Raw genomic sequence first — 17,004 nt, 5'->3', positions numbered from 1 at the left:
GTCCAAATTGTCATGGTCAGCCCATGACTCAATCCGGCCCAATCATTCTCCTCCTTTGTCATGTCAAGGTATAAAAGCCTTCAATTCATTCATTTATATCATATACACATGAAAGCCTCAAGCACTAAATCTCTTGCATAGCTTTCTCTCTCTAAACACTGTTTGACTTCGGCATCGGAGGGGTCTTCCTCGGATCCACCCCCGAGGCCAATTTACGTGTATTTGCTGTGCAGGAAACCTTCGGCCCAACATTATTTGGACCGGACAAGTCTTCATCCACTTCATCGGACCTTCGACAAGGTCCCATTGTTTTCACCCGAAACAGTAGCAATAGAGACTAATAAGACCAACGACTTCGTGTATGGACGTAATTAAATACGTTTAGACTTTTGAGAATGGTTAGAAGTTGAAAGTTGAGCTCAACTAATTAATACAGCAGCTTCCTTACTGCTGCATGCATGCCTTGTCAAAACTCGTACGTACTTAATCAAGGTTTCTTAATAATGGAATACAGTACAACATGAAAGATTATTGCACAAATTTGGTTCATTAACCTTCCTATGAAAATCGATCAATTATTAAACCAGCTAAACATCAAACACATATTAAAAGATTGAAAACTGTGAGCACTTAATTTTCTATGGCTCCATATTTGTACAAAGACTTTGTGTATGTAGAATTTTCCATGGCTCCGCATTTAATTTGTCAATGCTATTTAAGATGGAAGACTTGACTGTTTGTACACCATTATTAACAGTTTAGGAAAATAATGCTTCCTCCGCCTCGTAATATAATTTTCGTTTTTTTTTTTTTCTGGTGCCCTTAAATGTTTTTTTTTTTTTTTTTTTTTTTTTTTTTGGAAGACAAACACGGGAAATTATATTATTAAATCAAGGTCCGTCGAAGTTTGAAGACAAATTAAATCTAGACATCTAGTTAACATATAGAGATAGAACTATATTTTTGGAGTAAAAAAAATATAGGTAAATCTAGTTAACAATGTTCATACATCCAAAATCACAAACACAAGTCCTTTGTTTTACCTTGAGTTTACAATGGGTAAAGTATATCCAGAAATAAATTTAGTTTTGATCCTTTTGCCTTTAATCAATACACAGATGGGGCATACGAGCTTAGCCAAAACGAGAGGCTCTCATCACATTCAAGGGGAGTGTAATTAAGATGGAAGGCTTTCATTTTCAGCAATTAAGAAGATAATATGAGCATTCCTCCTTGTTTCCTTAGTCTCATTTACAATACATGATTCTAAGCTAGTATTCAAGATTAAAGACTTTTACTTTTGTGATCAAAAAATTTGTTGTCACAAAAGTAAAAGTCTTTATGTTATGTGTAAATTCCATGGCTCCATATGTTTAATTTGTCTGTGCTCTATCAATTAAGACCGAAGACTTCATTTACGGACAGACAAACTTAAGAAAGATAATATGAACATTCCCTCAGCACCGTTCCTTGAAATTTATGGACCCTAGGCATAATATAAGAAAAGGGCCCCTTATATAACAAATATTTTTACACGTAATAGCTTTAAATATAATACAATGAAAATAGCTTATATTATTTGAATAGTAAGTCTCCATACACAATGCTGGAGTGATAACTTTGAATAATATTTTTGGTAATTGTATAAATATGAAATGGTATAATTGGAAAGATTTATATTTTAGACCAAATACTCATAGAAACTGGAAGATTAAAAGAAGAAGTGAAGAGGTTATATTGCATTGTTATCTCCATCTAATTGACATCTAAGTAATTTAATGTTAATTGCTAACTAAATGCGGTAATTATCTTTTTAAAAAGTATCTTTTTTTTTAACGAGTAAAAAATACAGAGTAAAATTCTACGGCTATGCAAAGTGTTTTTTTTTTTGGGCCCCTTTCTGGCGTGAGCCCTAGGCGGTCGCACTCAAGGCCTACCCCTCCATCCGGGCCGGCCCTGCATTCCCTCCTTGTTGTTTTGTCTATTAACACCTCATAATATGTTACTAGTAATTACATGTCACATATGAAGCATACTAATTTATACTAGTCTTTGCGTAATTTATGGGGTGAAAATAATAGAGGTCTAATGCACTTATTATATATAGCACTCTCTTAGAGCAACTTCTCACCTATCCAGAAACACATAAATACATGCAAAAACAACTACTACTCCTCACTTGTTTTACCTTGAGTTAATATAACAATGGGTAATGTTGATCCAAAAATGCTTTTACTATTTTTCATAGTCCTTTTGCCTTTAATCAATACACAGATGGGGCAAACGGGCTTCACCTTAGGCTGCCTTAAGCCGGAGCGAGAGGCTCTCTTGAAGTTCAAGGCGAGTTTCTTCAATGACCCAACCAACGTTCTGTTTTCATGGAAGGGGGATGATTGTTGTAGCTGGTATGGTGTCACCTGCCACAATGCTACCCGTCACGTGCTTTGTCTTGATCTAGGGAGTGACTACTACGCCGCCCACTTTAGACATGGGTATGATACACCATGGAACCCTGCCGCATCTCCGTTTTTCAATTATGATTATGATATACCATGGGACCCTTCCGCATCTAGGCTAAGTTTCACTGGGTTGAATCCTAGCTTGCTTGAACTGAGGCAACTGAGGTACTTAGATTTGAGCGGGAATGATTTCAATAATAGTGATATCCCAGAGTGGATTGGGTCAATGAAACATTTGAGGTATCTCAACCTCTCATTGGGAGATTTTAGCGGGGTTGTTCCTCCACAGTTTGGCAACCTCACTAGATTACGGGTTCTAGATCTTTCGTTTAATCATTTCTTTTACTCGTCCAATCTCCAATGGTTATCTTCTCTTGTGAATTTGCGGTGTTTGGGCATGGATGAAATCAATATCGATTCCGAAGCTCTAATTTCACTGCCGCAACTACTTGGCCACCTTCCTTTGTTAGACTTGCGGCTATCGTTTTTCGGATTTGGTAATCTTCTTTTGTCTAATATTTTCTCCAATTCAACTTTGGCTTCTAGAATACAACATCTTGATATTTCAGGGAATAGCCTAGAAGGCTCAGTCCCTCATATTTTGTCCAATATGACCTCCCTTAAATTCCTTGACCTCTCAAATAACTACTTGAATGGATCTATCCCACTCTGGTTTTCGAGCCTGAGGGGACTTGAATTTCTCAGCCTTTCTCACAATTCCTTCTCATATCCTCTTTTCTCCCATTCACCTCTGTTTTCAACTATCCAATACCTTGATCTTTCAAGTAACAACTTGAAAGGACCACTCCCTCTTTTTTTGTCCAACATGACCTCCCTTAAATCCCTTGACCTCTCTTTTAACCAGTTGAATGGCTCCATCCCACTTTGGCTTGGTAACATGAAAGAACTTGAACATCTTTACCTTGGTGCAAATAATTTTAGCCAGGCTAAGGGAGGGACAATCATGGGCATCTTGCGGAATCTATGCCATCTTAAATCACTCAACTTGCAAGATTCTAGTGTAGGAGGTAATTTTTTAGGCTTTAATCATCAAAATTACTCTAATTGCATCGAATATGATCTTGAGTATTTGGATTTAACCTTCAATAATATCACAGATACCTTACCATACTGGTTAGGAGACTGGTTAGGAGAGTTCAGAAAGTTGAATACTTTGAAACTTGGTTCCAATAGGCTTTATGGTCCAATTCCTCCATCTATTGGAAACTTGTCATCACTGATTGAGTTAGATCTAAGTGGTTGAAATTTATGGGGAACCATTCCTACCTCTTTAGGATCATTGCCATCCTTGGAAGTATTAGACCTCTCGTCGAATATGCTTCAAGGTGTAGTATCTGATTCACACTTAGCCAACCTCTCAAGTTTAAAGATTTTAGACTTGAGCATTAATAATGCTTTGAAAATAAACCTCAACTGGAACAAGATGCCCACGTTTCAACTTGTAAACCTTGACATGCGGTCCTGTAAAGTTGAACATGAATTCCCTCAATGGTTAACGATGCAAAATGAGCTCAGGGTATTGGACCTTTCCGATACTGGGCTCTTTGGAGAAATAATTGATTGGATTCCAAATGTTAATTTGCAAGAGATAAATCTCTCCAATAATCACATTATGGGATCAATTCCAAATTTCTTTCCATCTTCTCAACTAATTAAGATAGACTTCTCATATAATTTGCTTTCAGGGCCTCTGTTCAATAATTCATCCTCGAAGAATGGTGTAGTGGAAGTTCCACTGTGCCATTTAGAGAATTTAGAAATCTTACATCTTCAAAGAAACCAACTCTCTGGATCAATCCCTGATTGTTGGGGCACCTCAGAAGGCTTGAGTGTTATTGACCTGTCATCTAACAAACTCTCTGGAAGTATCCCCATGACTATTGGGCTACTTCCGAGTATAGTGTATCTTAAACTGAACAACAACTCATTTGAAGGCACTCTACCTGCAACGCTAAATCAACTTTCGGGGTTGGTGATTTTGGATCTTGGTGAAAATAAACTGACTGGGGAGGTTCCAAATTGGGATGCAGAAAGTCACCCTTTTTTGCAAATTTTTATCATGCGAGCGAATCATCTTGAAGGTGTTATTCCATCAAGATTGTGTTTGCTCCCTAACCTTCAATTCCTCGACCTTGCAATAAACAATTTGACTGGAAGCATCCCTAGTTGTTTTGGCCATTTAAAGAGTATGAAGTCATTGCATACCTATGAAACGGCTTTAGAATCTCCATCTTACGAAACGGCACCAGCACCAGCACCTGTAGAAGTATTAGTTATGCCACCAGATAGTTTCCAAGGGGAGAATGCTGTGGTGGTCTTGAAAGGGGAAGAACTACAATACACCACAACGTTGAAGCTTGTAGTGAACTTGGATCTCTCAAGCAATGGCTTAGTGGGATCAATACCCGAAGACCTCACAAATCTATTTGGACTCATTGGTTTGAACTTGTCCAACAATCATCTGACAGGAATAATTCCTCAAAAGATTGGTGAGATGGGATCATTAACATCTCTTGACCTTTCAAACAATAACCTCTCTGGAACAATCCCGTCTAGCTTGTCAGCCTTAAATTTTTTGAGCAGCCTGAACTTATCGAGCAACATGCTTCATGGAGAAATTCCTACGGGAAACCAGCTCCAAACTCTCAACGATCCATCCATTTATGCACACAATGCAGGATTATGTGGAGATCCATTGCCAAACTGCGGAGGCAAACATGGCAAACAACAACAAACCGAAGAAGAAGAGGAAGAGGTAGAAAGCACCCTTGAAAAGGTGATGTTCTACATTGTTGTAATGCTCGGCTTTGCAACTGGATTTTGGGGAGTCGTTGGAAGTTTGTTGTACAGCAGGACATGGAGGCATGCTCTATTCCGACGTGTGGAATATGTCACAGATTTCTTGTATGTTCAAGTTGTTGTAAGGATTAAGCGGCTCAAGAACTAGTTGTGATGTTTAAAGCCTTGAAGTGAAAGTTATGAATATCTAATCATCCATCCTTTTGCATTTGTATTTTATGTATTACTTGTTTGTTATGGAAATGAAATGTCAGTTTTTTAAAAAATGATTTATGTTTAGAGTTTTTGGAATTTACAACAAATTGAAATTGAGCTTGGAGAAATTGGGTTCTGAAAATGGATTTTGGTCTTTCGGATGGCACTCAAATGCTTAATGATTTGCATGTGGATTAACAATATGCAGCTCATTGGTTTATTTGCTATTTTTTTTTTTTAAAAAAAAAAAAACACATTTATTTCTATTCACATTAAAAAAAAGAAAAGAAAAAAAGAGTAATTTTGTATTCCATACTTCATTCGTAGCAAATTAGATTGTATTTTTTTTTTAGTTTTGACACTATTCACAAATTTTACTTCACTGGCTTTTGTAATTCATTATAGTTATGTGAGATTTTAAATAACTTTTGTGAAATATTATTTTTAAAACGAATTAACATCTATTATATTTTTTTCCAAACACTATCATAATAGCAATAAAAGATGGTGAAAGTTGATTAAAAAAAAAAAGGTCAAATGTGTCAATTATTGTGTAACGGATGGAGTATAACGCCGAAGGTAGTGAATGGCCTATCGTAGATAAGTAATGTGGTAATAATGAAAGTGGCAAACCAGCCATACCATAAAATGCTAAGATTAATCCTAAATGAATTATAGTGTTTAAAAATGAAAGTGGCAAAAATGGCAGCTATTAGATAAATTCAAGAACAATTTTATGCACTTCTCATGCATGAAACTATGATACTCGTAATATTTATGCTCTAGGACCACCACTAATCACCAGTACCCAAAAATCCACTCTAATATGTAAACACATGTATAAAAATGAAAGATACATTATGGTTAGAGATAGAACTAGTAACTTAGCAAGTATAATATAGGTTACTAGATGCAAAATATCCATGTAATTGTAGTCTTTACATGTATTTCTAAGCACTAATTACACTGCACTAGTTATGCATAATGATTTGAAGCCCAAAATATGGCTTTATATAGTAGATTATTTGGCTAATAAACTTTTCTGTTGGATTGAACCATTTTGTATTTTTGTCACACTTTCACATACATTGAAATGTTAATTCATTGCAAATATCTAATTAAAATAAATTCCAAGTAAATGCATACATTATTTGGGAAACTAAACAACATAATGTGATCACCAGTTTTTAAGATGTACTACTCTGTAACATAAGTAGCATAGAATAATTAAGTGGGAGAGGTAGGAATTGAAAATCTTAAATTACAAGGAAATCTTAGGGTATTACCTTTTTTGGCTTGAAATATACTTCATATACATATCTGGCTGTTAATCTGTTATGCGTAACATCGACTAAGAGAGTGATTGAGTGTTGTACTACCCTGTTTAGGAGACAAATTGTTACACCTTATCATTATAGGGAAACTAATGGCAATTTATGGCAGTACTCTATATAACTATGGAATTTTTTTTTGCAATGTGAAACATCAATTCAGACATATTTGCATAAAATAAAAATAAAGATAAACAAAATTCAATATGAACTTTATGTGATACGAATATACGAGCAGTGATTATTATTTATGCTTTTTTTTTTTGGTGAAAATTATGCTTGTTTTAACAACTGTACCTCTCAACAATGAACAATCTTCAAACATTTCAAGAAGTACCCTGAAATATTGAAATGTGACCAAAATATTGCACACTAGAGTAAAACATACTGTAATAATTTTATTTTTTATTTTTTATTTTTTATTTTTTTATATAGAAAAGGTAACAAAAAGTTAGGATAGTCTTATTTGATTATTGTAATATACTCTTGGTTATTTTGAAGTTTGGAATAATTTATAATTATTTTGAATTATTTTGAAGTTTGGAATAATTTGGTTATGTGTTTTGAAGTTATAATTTACAAAATAAGTCTTAAAAAGTTATAGGGCGTGTTCGGCGTTAGCTTTTGAGTAGCTTTTAGGTAGCTTTTAGTGGTTTGACTTGATCAAACCACTACTCAACAAAAAATGTGAGTGTTTGACAAAGTAGTGGTTAGGGTGGCTTTTAGTGGTGGAAGTAGCTTTTGTGAAAAGTTAGAAACATTAGCTTTTGAAATTAGAGGTAGCTTTTCAAGTAGCTGCTGAAAATTTAATCTATAGTTTTAAAAATAAAATATTGATTTTTATATGTAACAGCTAGTCAACCACTACTTTACTGAACACTCATATCTAAATTATTTATCTTCACAGCTAACAGCTTGTTGACAACTAACAGCTACCTACACAGCTAACAGCTACCTTCACAGCTACAGCTACCTTCACAGCTATATTTTGCCGAACACGCCCATAATCTGTAAATTGGTACTTTTGTTGTACATTACTTTGCAAATTTCACCTTTAATTAAAGACATCCTTGAGTACCTTGACCAATAAAACTTAAAGTACTAAACAACTACTCCTATAGTCCTAATATTAAGATTTTGTTCACATTTACATCAGTGGGCTAAAATGAACTGAACTGAACTTAACTAAACTGATTAGAGATGAAATGAATATTTTATGAATGAAGGAGTTTAGGAGCTGAAATGAACTGAACTGAACTGATTGGAGCTGAACTGAACGGACCCAGATAAATAATCAAGTGTGAATCTAATTTCCAATGAAACATAATTATTAAAATTCAAAGTATAATTTTACCAAAACCTTACTCACCTTTATATAGGAAATTGTGACTTTGAGAAAAACTTGCACACTTACATGATATTCTGAAAAATCTAGTCAAACTACAACTAAAAATATTGCAAAATCAAGAAAAAATAGCAATATATCAATCATAATATAAAAATCCACCACGTGGTAACTTTATTTTTTTGGGACTTTTTTTTAAAAAATATAAAAAATTTGTTGGGTGAGATTTGTGGGGATGAAAAAAAGGTCCATAAAAAGCTCGTGTATGATTTGTTTAACATAGGAAAGTAATTAATAAAGATAGTGACTATGCACAATTGCACATTAAGCATACATTAGGCCCTTATAAATATGAACACATTCACACACCCTAGTAAAATGGTACACACCCTAACATGTTTTTATGCATATATATACACACATAAAAACATATATACACAAAAAAAACTTTTATAATTTTGGAAATCACTAATTTAAAAACTTACTTTAAATTACATTTTTCCTTTTCCTAACATTTAGCCAAATTCGTTTGTTTTTAATTATCCTTTAGTTAATTTGTCCTTAAATGATCTTTTTGTCGGGGTTTTTTCTTGTGGTTAATTTTTCGACTCTCTCCTTTTTTTTTTTTTTTTTTTTTTTTTTTTTTTTTTTTTTTTTAAAGGAACTCTCTCCTTTTGTTTTATTCCCTTAAATTATTTCGATACTAAAATTCTCTAATTCTCCACTTACCACCCGAAGAACCCCCTTTCCTTTATATAAAGAGTGAAGCTATCGCTAGTTAGAGAAGTAAATGCTTTTCTCTCTTTTTCCTCTTTCAAAAATAGAGAGAGAAAACAGAGAAGAACCAGAGTAAATATATATAAAAAGAAGGAAAAAAAAAAAAAAACAGAGTAACGATGAATTACAAGAAAATGATTTCGGGTTCGAGTTCGGGTCCAATATTTGGTATGTTGATGGTGCAATTGGTATCAACCGGGTTGCAAATTCTTTCAAAAATGATATTAACGCAAGGAATTTTCATTTTTGCTCTAATTGCGTATCGTCATCTTCTTGCTGCCATTTGTATTTTCCCATTTGCATACTATCTTGAAAGGTATTCTTTTGTAACCCCCTTAATTATATTAATTCAATCTAATTCATTTCTTGTTTATGTTTTCTTCTTTAATGCAATTATTATAAATTATTTTGGGTGCAACTTAAATATTTTTTTTTTTGGTGCAACTTTAGTCCAAATTTCAAGTAATTTTAATTTTTTTTTTTTCGAACGCGTTACATGTTGTAATTACATGAATATGGTGTTAATGGATAAAATGAGGTAACTTAGTATGTTTTAGGAGAATCCTCTTAGTAAGGAAGTTCATTTTTCATTTTTAAAATTGGAAATTTATGGGAAAGGTGGCATGAAGGGAGTAATTATGGGATTTTGAAGTTGCCAATGTATTGTACTGCATTAATTACTACGTATGAAATTCCGATATGGAAATGAGAGCTATAGAAAGAAATACATTAATACATATGAATATATGGTCATAGTATCAATATTGCAAATGTCAAATATGTATGACATTTGTTATTGATACTTTTTTTTAATTATTTAGAAATTAGAAGTACAAATTTTAGGATTGGAAGGTGATAACGTTACAGTTGCGTCCCACCTTTGTAATTTTGCTATGACAATTAGAATTCAAAAGAAAACATTGTTGATGTATACTAAAATCAGTTTGGACAAAGCTTTTTCACCAACGTTAAAGCTTAACTTATTACGAAGTTTTTTTTAAAAAAAAAAAAAAAAATGTATGGGCTAATTCTAACACCATAAAAATAAGTTTGTATAATAATAGTAAAATTATCCACGATTAAAACATGCATTTTTTTAAATGTTAAATTGTTAATAGATAATTTGAGTTTAATGTTGTGATTGCAGGGGAAGTAACATAAAGTTAACCTTGATGGCGGGAGTTTGGGTCTTTTTGAGTTCTTTATCCGGGTAATCAGCTCCTCACCAACTTTCTTTTACCATAAATTGGGAAATTGTGTAATAACACCCATCGTTAGTTTGTTACTCCGTATAAGTACATAATTTTATATTCTGTGAGAGTGAGGGATGACTCAGGTGGTTAGAACTCCTCTCCCGATTATAAGAGATCTTGGGATCGATTCTCATCATCCGCCCTTGAGGCTAAAAAAAAAATACTCCATACAAGTGAAAAAAAAAATGTTGGACTCATATGAGTCAAATCGAAATAAAGAAAATGTATAAATGAGATAATAAAATAGAGACAGATTTATTATAATAGTTGTTACATTTATATGCGGGCTTATGGAGTAAATATCAAATTAAAGAATTGAGGGGAAAAAAATCAAATTTAAAATAAAATAAAGTAAAAAATTAACCAAAAAAAAGTGGCCATTTTCTTTGACCCATTTTACCATAAACATATTTTCAGTCACAATTGAAATATTATAGGCAACCAACCCAAGAATTTTGCGTAAGATACCCAAGTGATTTACGTTAATTAGGGTAGTAGGGCACTTGGCAATAGGCAAGAACAAAGGACATTCCCTTTAAAAATCATATGCGACACGTTATATTTCTCTTTCCAACTAATCAAAAACACATTTTGTTGATTTTCTTTTGATTCTCAAACACAAAAATAGGTTTATTTATTTTATTTGGACATATTCCTATATTTCTTAGCTTTATGACTTTTTTTAGTGTCATTTCAATGTTTATTATTTTATTTTATTTTTCCATTCTTCATCTATGTTTAGAGTACGTGGTATGAACCTTTAATATCATAAGGTTTAACCTTTATCTCATCAATTATTGGTAGACAATGCTTAAAGTACTAAGAAGATATTATTGGTGCAACTTCTAGGTAATAACCATCAATTATTCAGGAATAAAGGGAGAATTACGGAGTAAATTATGATCTGTAATAAGTATATATTGTCTATCCTATGATGTATAATTCACCCATTCGCCATGTATGTTTGAACTATATGCAATTTCAAAGGGAGAATTACAAAGTAAATTATGTAGTCTACCATCCATATTCTATTCATCATCTTGATAGATAATAATACTATGTTATTTTTAGATTAAAGTGGAAATTGATATTTAATTTCAATTTTGCAAATAAAGTATACCATATATATTATCAGTACTATTGAAGCAGTGATCATGTCTAGGTATTAATTCTTTGAGTGACTTGTGCATTTGTGCTAAATGCTAAACAATTCGGTCAAAAATGTAAGATTGTTTCTTAATATTCTCATTCTACGTACGTAGTTTAACTAAAAAACATCAAATTTGGTCAGTTTAAAGTTTTACGTCATGAAATGACTAAGAATAATATAGTACCTTCTGTTCTCATATGTGTTGTTAGTTATTACTAGCAATTTGAATGACAATTCACAATATAATGCTGTCCTGCTACATCGCATTTCTCATAATATGCTGCCTTTTTATTTTAAATTCAAGTCTCAATGCAATGTTATCTGTTATCAAGGGTACACATAAAATGTTTTGTCACTAACAATAATCAAGATGCTACAACTTTTTAGCTCGTTTTCTAAATAAGCTTAAAGATAGGCGTATATATAAAATATGAACAGACTAATTAATATGATTAGTATGATTTATTAGTCAATTTGAAATGTGTTTTGCATAATTTTATAACGAGTTAATTACTTCGCATATAATTTGTGGTATAAAATAATGCAGGATAATTTTGGGGATGGGATTGTTCTATTATGGACTTCGTGACACAACAGCTACTTACGCCACCAATTTCCTCAACTTAATCCCTGTTGTTACTTTCATCTTCTCCCTCATTACAAGGTAAATTTACATTAACTTATTTTATACATGCATGATATTTGCATGCACACATGTATTATAATAATAAATACTTTAAAGCATGCATGCTAATAGTAATATAGTACGTTACTTTTTTTGCAAATTTTAAACGTTTTCTACTTTATCTTCTCAAAAGATAAAGCTATTTCAAGGTACACACCAAATTTTGACTACACCTCTAAATTAATCAATCATTAAGTTAATTTATGTTTTAACTAATCACTTTTCAAAAGCAAATTTGTCTTGATCAAAACTAGGATCCAATCTTGCTTCCAAAAAACGAAAAAGAAAATCTAGGATCCAATCTCTAATTAAGTATATATGTCTTGTTTCAACAAAATTACACGATAATATATTTAAATAATATGGTTATGAACTTAATTATGGTGTATAAATATGCTTTAAGTGAACATTGCATGTGACTTTGAACATTTCTGATCATGTTATTACAAGTAGTTTTTAATTTCTAGTAAGTTTTTCCATGAACTATAGTATGCATTGATCCATTTCAGAAACTTAATCTGATTTTTAGTGAACATTGGCACATTGCACGTGACTTTGATCATATGATGTAGATTGCATGTGACTTTGATCGTATGATGTAGATTGGAGAAACTTAATTTGAAGACCATCAAAGGAATTGTTAGGGTTATAGGAACGATCTTCTGTTTATCAGGAGCCATCATCATTAGTCTATACAGAGGAAGCTTACTTGTTGTCGGTCATGAATCAATTAAGGATGCCAAAATAATCAAGCCAGATTTCAAAATTGGCACTATCAAACTTGGTACAAGTATTTTATGCTACGCTCTCTGGTTCATTGTGCAGGTACTTTTTCTCGTGACAGCGCTTTATAATGTTAAATTTAAAACAAATAAATAAAACAAACCATATTACAAGCCCATGTATATCAACTAGTTGGATCAAGGATTATGGCCCATCGGGCCGGCTTCATAAATAAGTTACTTGCATTAGTCCCTTTTTTTGGGGCTTTCTAATAAATTGATGTATTTTTTCAGGCAAAGTTGCTAAAGGAATTTCCACTAAAGTATTGGGCAACAATGTTAACATGTTTATCAGCATCAATTCAAGGAGCAATTGTTGGCGTTTTCTTAGACAGGAGTTCAAGTGCATGGAAGCTTGGGTGGAACCTTCAACTAGTTACAATTGTTTACTCGGTATATACCTTGAAAATTTTCTCCTTTTTATAGAACGTAGCTACTACCTCCGACCCTCCGTTACACATTATTTGCAACGATTTGACATAAAATAAAGAGGAAAAATGTCTAATTATTGCAAATAATATGTAACGGAGGTAGTATTAATCTTCTGTTTTTATGAACAATCTCTCGTGTGTCCAATCTAACTATTTATTGTGTTAGATCGAGTTGAATTCTACTATCACTAACCTTTTATTACACGTGGATATATTATTTTATTATTTTACACGATGAATAGACCAAATTTTAATTGACAATTTCAGGGAGTACTGGCATCGGCAGCATCATTTTGTATGATCTCATGGACAGTTAAAAGCAAGGGTGCCACTTTTCCAGCCATGTTTAATCCGTTAGCTTTGATATTTGTAGCCATTATAGAAGTCTCAGCTCTTGGTCAAGAGCTTAGAAGTGGAAGGTAACAAATTGACCTCTTTTTCCTTTTTATGTTCTTAATTTGGATCCTAAGGAAAATATTGATGATACAATTAATTGTGACATGTATGTCTTATAGGATAGTGATATATGTACTTCCATTCATATATCGACTTCTGTTATGTCACACTGTATATATATGTCAATATAAGAGGCGGAAATACTACCTTATGAATAAATATGATTATCACGGTCCCTTTTATAGTTTAAAATTTTACGAGTACTTATATTTGGCTTTCAATCTTTCATGGTTACTTTTTATATAAAAAAAATAAATAAATAAATAAATAAATAAATAAAAAAAAGTTTACATTACAATGAAACATATAAAAAAATAATAATTTTCAGTAACATTTTTAACTTCCAATGCAGTTTGATAGGTATGTTGGTGATAATAGTGGGCTTGTATGCCTTCTTATGGGGTAGTGGTACAGGTAAAAAGACAAAATTAACCCTGCCAAAATCAAGCAACAATGAAGGAGAAACAGCCAAAAGCAGTGAGCTAGCAAGGTCACAAATGTCAGCAACTGTTGTTCCAACTGCATCACCTATTAGTCATGTCTCTCAAAATGATCATGAACAATCTGTTTAACTAGCTTAGCCTAGTTTTTCTTTTATTATTAGCACATCCTCTTGTAGTAAGTAGACTAGCTAGATGCAAGGAAACTATAGACAGTATTACAATAGGGTATATGAGAAAATTGAGTTAAATTAGTGCACTAAAATAATTGTTTGTTTAGGATTTGAACCTTCAATTATGTACCCATTCTTCCAATTAAGGGCTTAATTAATATATAAGTATATATCATCGGCACATTAGCCCATACATTTAACTTCTTGATCAGACAACGCGTGATCAATAAACCTTTCAATAAACCATTTTATATGAACCTTTCAATAAACCACATGTTATCGTTTAAAACTCAATCTAACATGTTTCATAAATATCATTAATCCATTTCATATACAATTCATTGGCATCGTCCAACATAATTTAGTCACATGGGGTTCATTTTTTATGAAATTGGCTAAGCAATCATCTAATTCTTTCAGTAAATCGTATACATTTCGTCTAAAACTCTAAACATAATATTCCCTATATCTATCATGTGAAATAAAGAACGATTTTCCTATATAAATCATTGGTATCAATTTCAATTATATGCCTCGTAAACCTAAAATAGGCAAATTTTAAAGAGAATATGACATGCTGACCTAATTTTGTTTTTATGGTAAGAATAATTTCAATTAAGGAAGATGGGCCTCCATCTTTCCTGAGTAGATCTAGGATACACTAATACGGGCAAACTGAAGGTAAAGGGTCCCATTATTATAAACCACAAGAAATTGATAGTACAGTATTATTTTTGGAAGGATGAGCATGGGGAATGTGTATAGTTTTGTTCGTTGCTTCCATTAAACTCCAAACAAATCTATGAAGCTTGCTCTTTCTTTTACTTGTTCTTTTTTTATGACATACTTCCTCCGTTCTTTATTACTTGACCCGCTTTGACTTTTACACTATTCACCACTCCTCCTTTGACCGTCTTTTGTGAATAATATGTAAGGAAAAATATATTCATGTATGATCTTTTTGGATTCGTCTCAATAAGTATTATCATAATATATAACTTTTATAATTTTTACTTATGGAAAATTTAAGTTATTGATTCTTAAAGTTTTGAATTGGCAAGCGTGATAAAAGAAACAGGTCGAGTAAAAAAGAACAGAGGAAGTAGGTATGATTCTCGAGCTTGTGCGGAGGGTATCATAACATATATGCATATGAATCATAACATATATGCATATGAACTTATTAGACCGTATTAGGTCATATTAATTCTGATGTCACCATATCTTATAAGATATGTCACCATATCTTATATCTGATTGAGTTGATCGACTATGATTAGCCTTGAATTACTTTTTTAAGGTAAAGAGAATATAATCTTAGATGATAAGTAATATTATAATATTCGTGGGATAGATGTATGCATGTTTATATAGTGTCAGAGTAGTAGATATGATATGATCCAAATAATGTTAAGAGGGGGTCTACATGATTTAAATGGGTGCAACGAATGAAGTAATAGCTAACCTATTTACAAGCACAAGTTGTAAACTATGCATGCATGTGGTAGATAGATTTTGGGACCATCTTAGATAACCAATTTTGTAACTCAAGGATCGAAAGCCATCTACTCAAAAAGCCCTATATTAATGGTTAACAAGGTCAAAAAGGTAGAGAAAAATGGAAGACCAAGACAAAAACAAGAGGACTCGTGTTAAATTTTAATGGTCACTCATCAAATCACTCCTCAATATATTGTCAACCTTGGATGCTCTTATGTTTGAAAATGCTGCTATTTTGGTGTAGTGATTATGTACACAGTACATTTTGTATCAAATTTATGAGTGTTTGTTTTGAAGGCATAGTGAAATAATTGATTGATAAACATATTTAACAATAGGTACTTATGAAACCGATACAAACGTCTAACTTGTTCATAAAGTTTTAATCAAAAGGAAGCAGTGCTAGTATTAATCACGGGACAAAGAGTCCATTAGTACATAAGACTATAAGAGGAAACCTTGTTAGGACAATGATTCTCCCAAACTTATTCCATACCGAAAGGAACTAACCTATCTAAATAAGATGAGCAACGAAGTTGCCCTCTCGCTCGCTTAACATGAGACCAAGTAACAGACTTAAAATAAGTATTTGACACAAGAATATCAGAACAAGGCATACGCCTGGTAGCCAAAGCAAATTAAATGAACATAATATGATAATATAATGTACTATTAAAATAGCAGAACAAGGCATTCTACAAGTTCAAGTAGTCTTAGTTACAATCTAACAATGAGCTTACACTCAGATCACTACATAATTGTTAAACAAAAACATGCTTAAATTTATGTACTATATGCTCTTTGATCAGCTAAACAAGCTAAGAAAAGCATCCTGAATGATCCTATGAACATCAGAGGAATTGAGAGCAATGTAACAGTATATCAGCTCTTCCATCTCCCCCCAATTACAAACTCCACCCTCTCGAACCATCTCGAGTATCGATCGTTTCAATTCTTTGTAAGGATCTTTCGTGTATAATACCGCGCACATAGTGTTATCAGCCCAAACCCCACAAACATCACTAGGCAAGTTAGCCGAAAAACTTATCCTAGCGCCTCGATTTCGTGCCAACATCTTCTTCTTATGCTGTTTGTAGTTTGCTCTTACCTTATTAGACTCATCCATTGTAAGATATGGAGTATAATGTATATGATGAAGAGATTATGTTTATATATATAAGGTATACTATATGATTTGGTGTGTTAT

At 32.6% G+C, this 17,004-nt stretch overlaps 1 protein-coding gene and 1 pseudogene across 2 annotated transcripts; both read left to right on the top strand.

Moving 5' to 3' along the window:
- The first annotated feature begins 2,205 nt into the window (after positions 1 to 2,205).
- LOC145632487 (uncharacterized) lies at positions 2,206 to 5,498 on the top strand (annotated as a pseudogene).
- Positions 5,499 to 9,046: 3,548 nt separating this feature from the next.
- On the top strand, positions 9,047 to 14,486 carry LOC145630216 (WAT1-related protein At1g09380-like). Of its 2 annotated transcripts, XM_081682468.1 has the most exons (7): positions 9,047 to 9,243; positions 10,075 to 10,137; positions 11,878 to 11,994; positions 12,618 to 12,840; positions 13,032 to 13,190; positions 13,496 to 13,647; positions 14,037 to 14,486. In XM_081682468.1, the coding sequence occupies exons 1-7, from the start codon at positions 9,047 to 9,049 to the stop codon at positions 14,254 to 14,256; spliced, it is 1,131 nt and encodes a 376-aa protein (XP_081538594.1). In that variant the 3' UTR covers positions 14,257 to 14,486. The 2 variants fall into 2 exon arrangements, with proteins under 2 accessions (XP_081538594.1, XP_081538593.1); XM_081682467.1 differs by lacking the exon at positions 10,075 to 10,137 and having other exon boundaries at positions 9,072 to 9,243.
- The last annotated feature ends 2,518 nt before the right edge of the window (positions 14,487 to 17,004 follow it).

The sequence above is a fragment of the Chenopodium album genome, chromosome 5 (genome assembly GCF_948465745.1).
Source record: "Chenopodium album chromosome 5, dcCheAlbu1.1, whole genome shotgun sequence".
NCBI lineage: Eukaryota > Viridiplantae > Streptophyta > Magnoliopsida > Caryophyllales > Amaranthaceae > Chenopodium > Chenopodium album.
The sequence above is the reverse complement of the archived record's forward strand: the minus strand, read 5'-3'. Positions and strand labels throughout refer to the sequence as shown.

Coding starts and splice junctions, on each gene's coding strand:
- LOC145630216 (XM_081682468.1), top strand. CDS start 9,047: ATGAATTACAAGAAAATGATTTCGGGTTCGAGTTCGGGTCCAATATTT. Junction 9,244..10,074: donor TTTGCATACTATCTTGAAAG/GTATTCTTTTGT, acceptor TTGTGATTGCAG/GGGAAGTAACATAAAGTTAA. Junction 13,648..14,036: donor CAAGAGCTTAGAAGTGGAAG/GTAACAAATTGA, acceptor CTTCCAATGCAG/TTTGATAGGTATGTTGGTGA.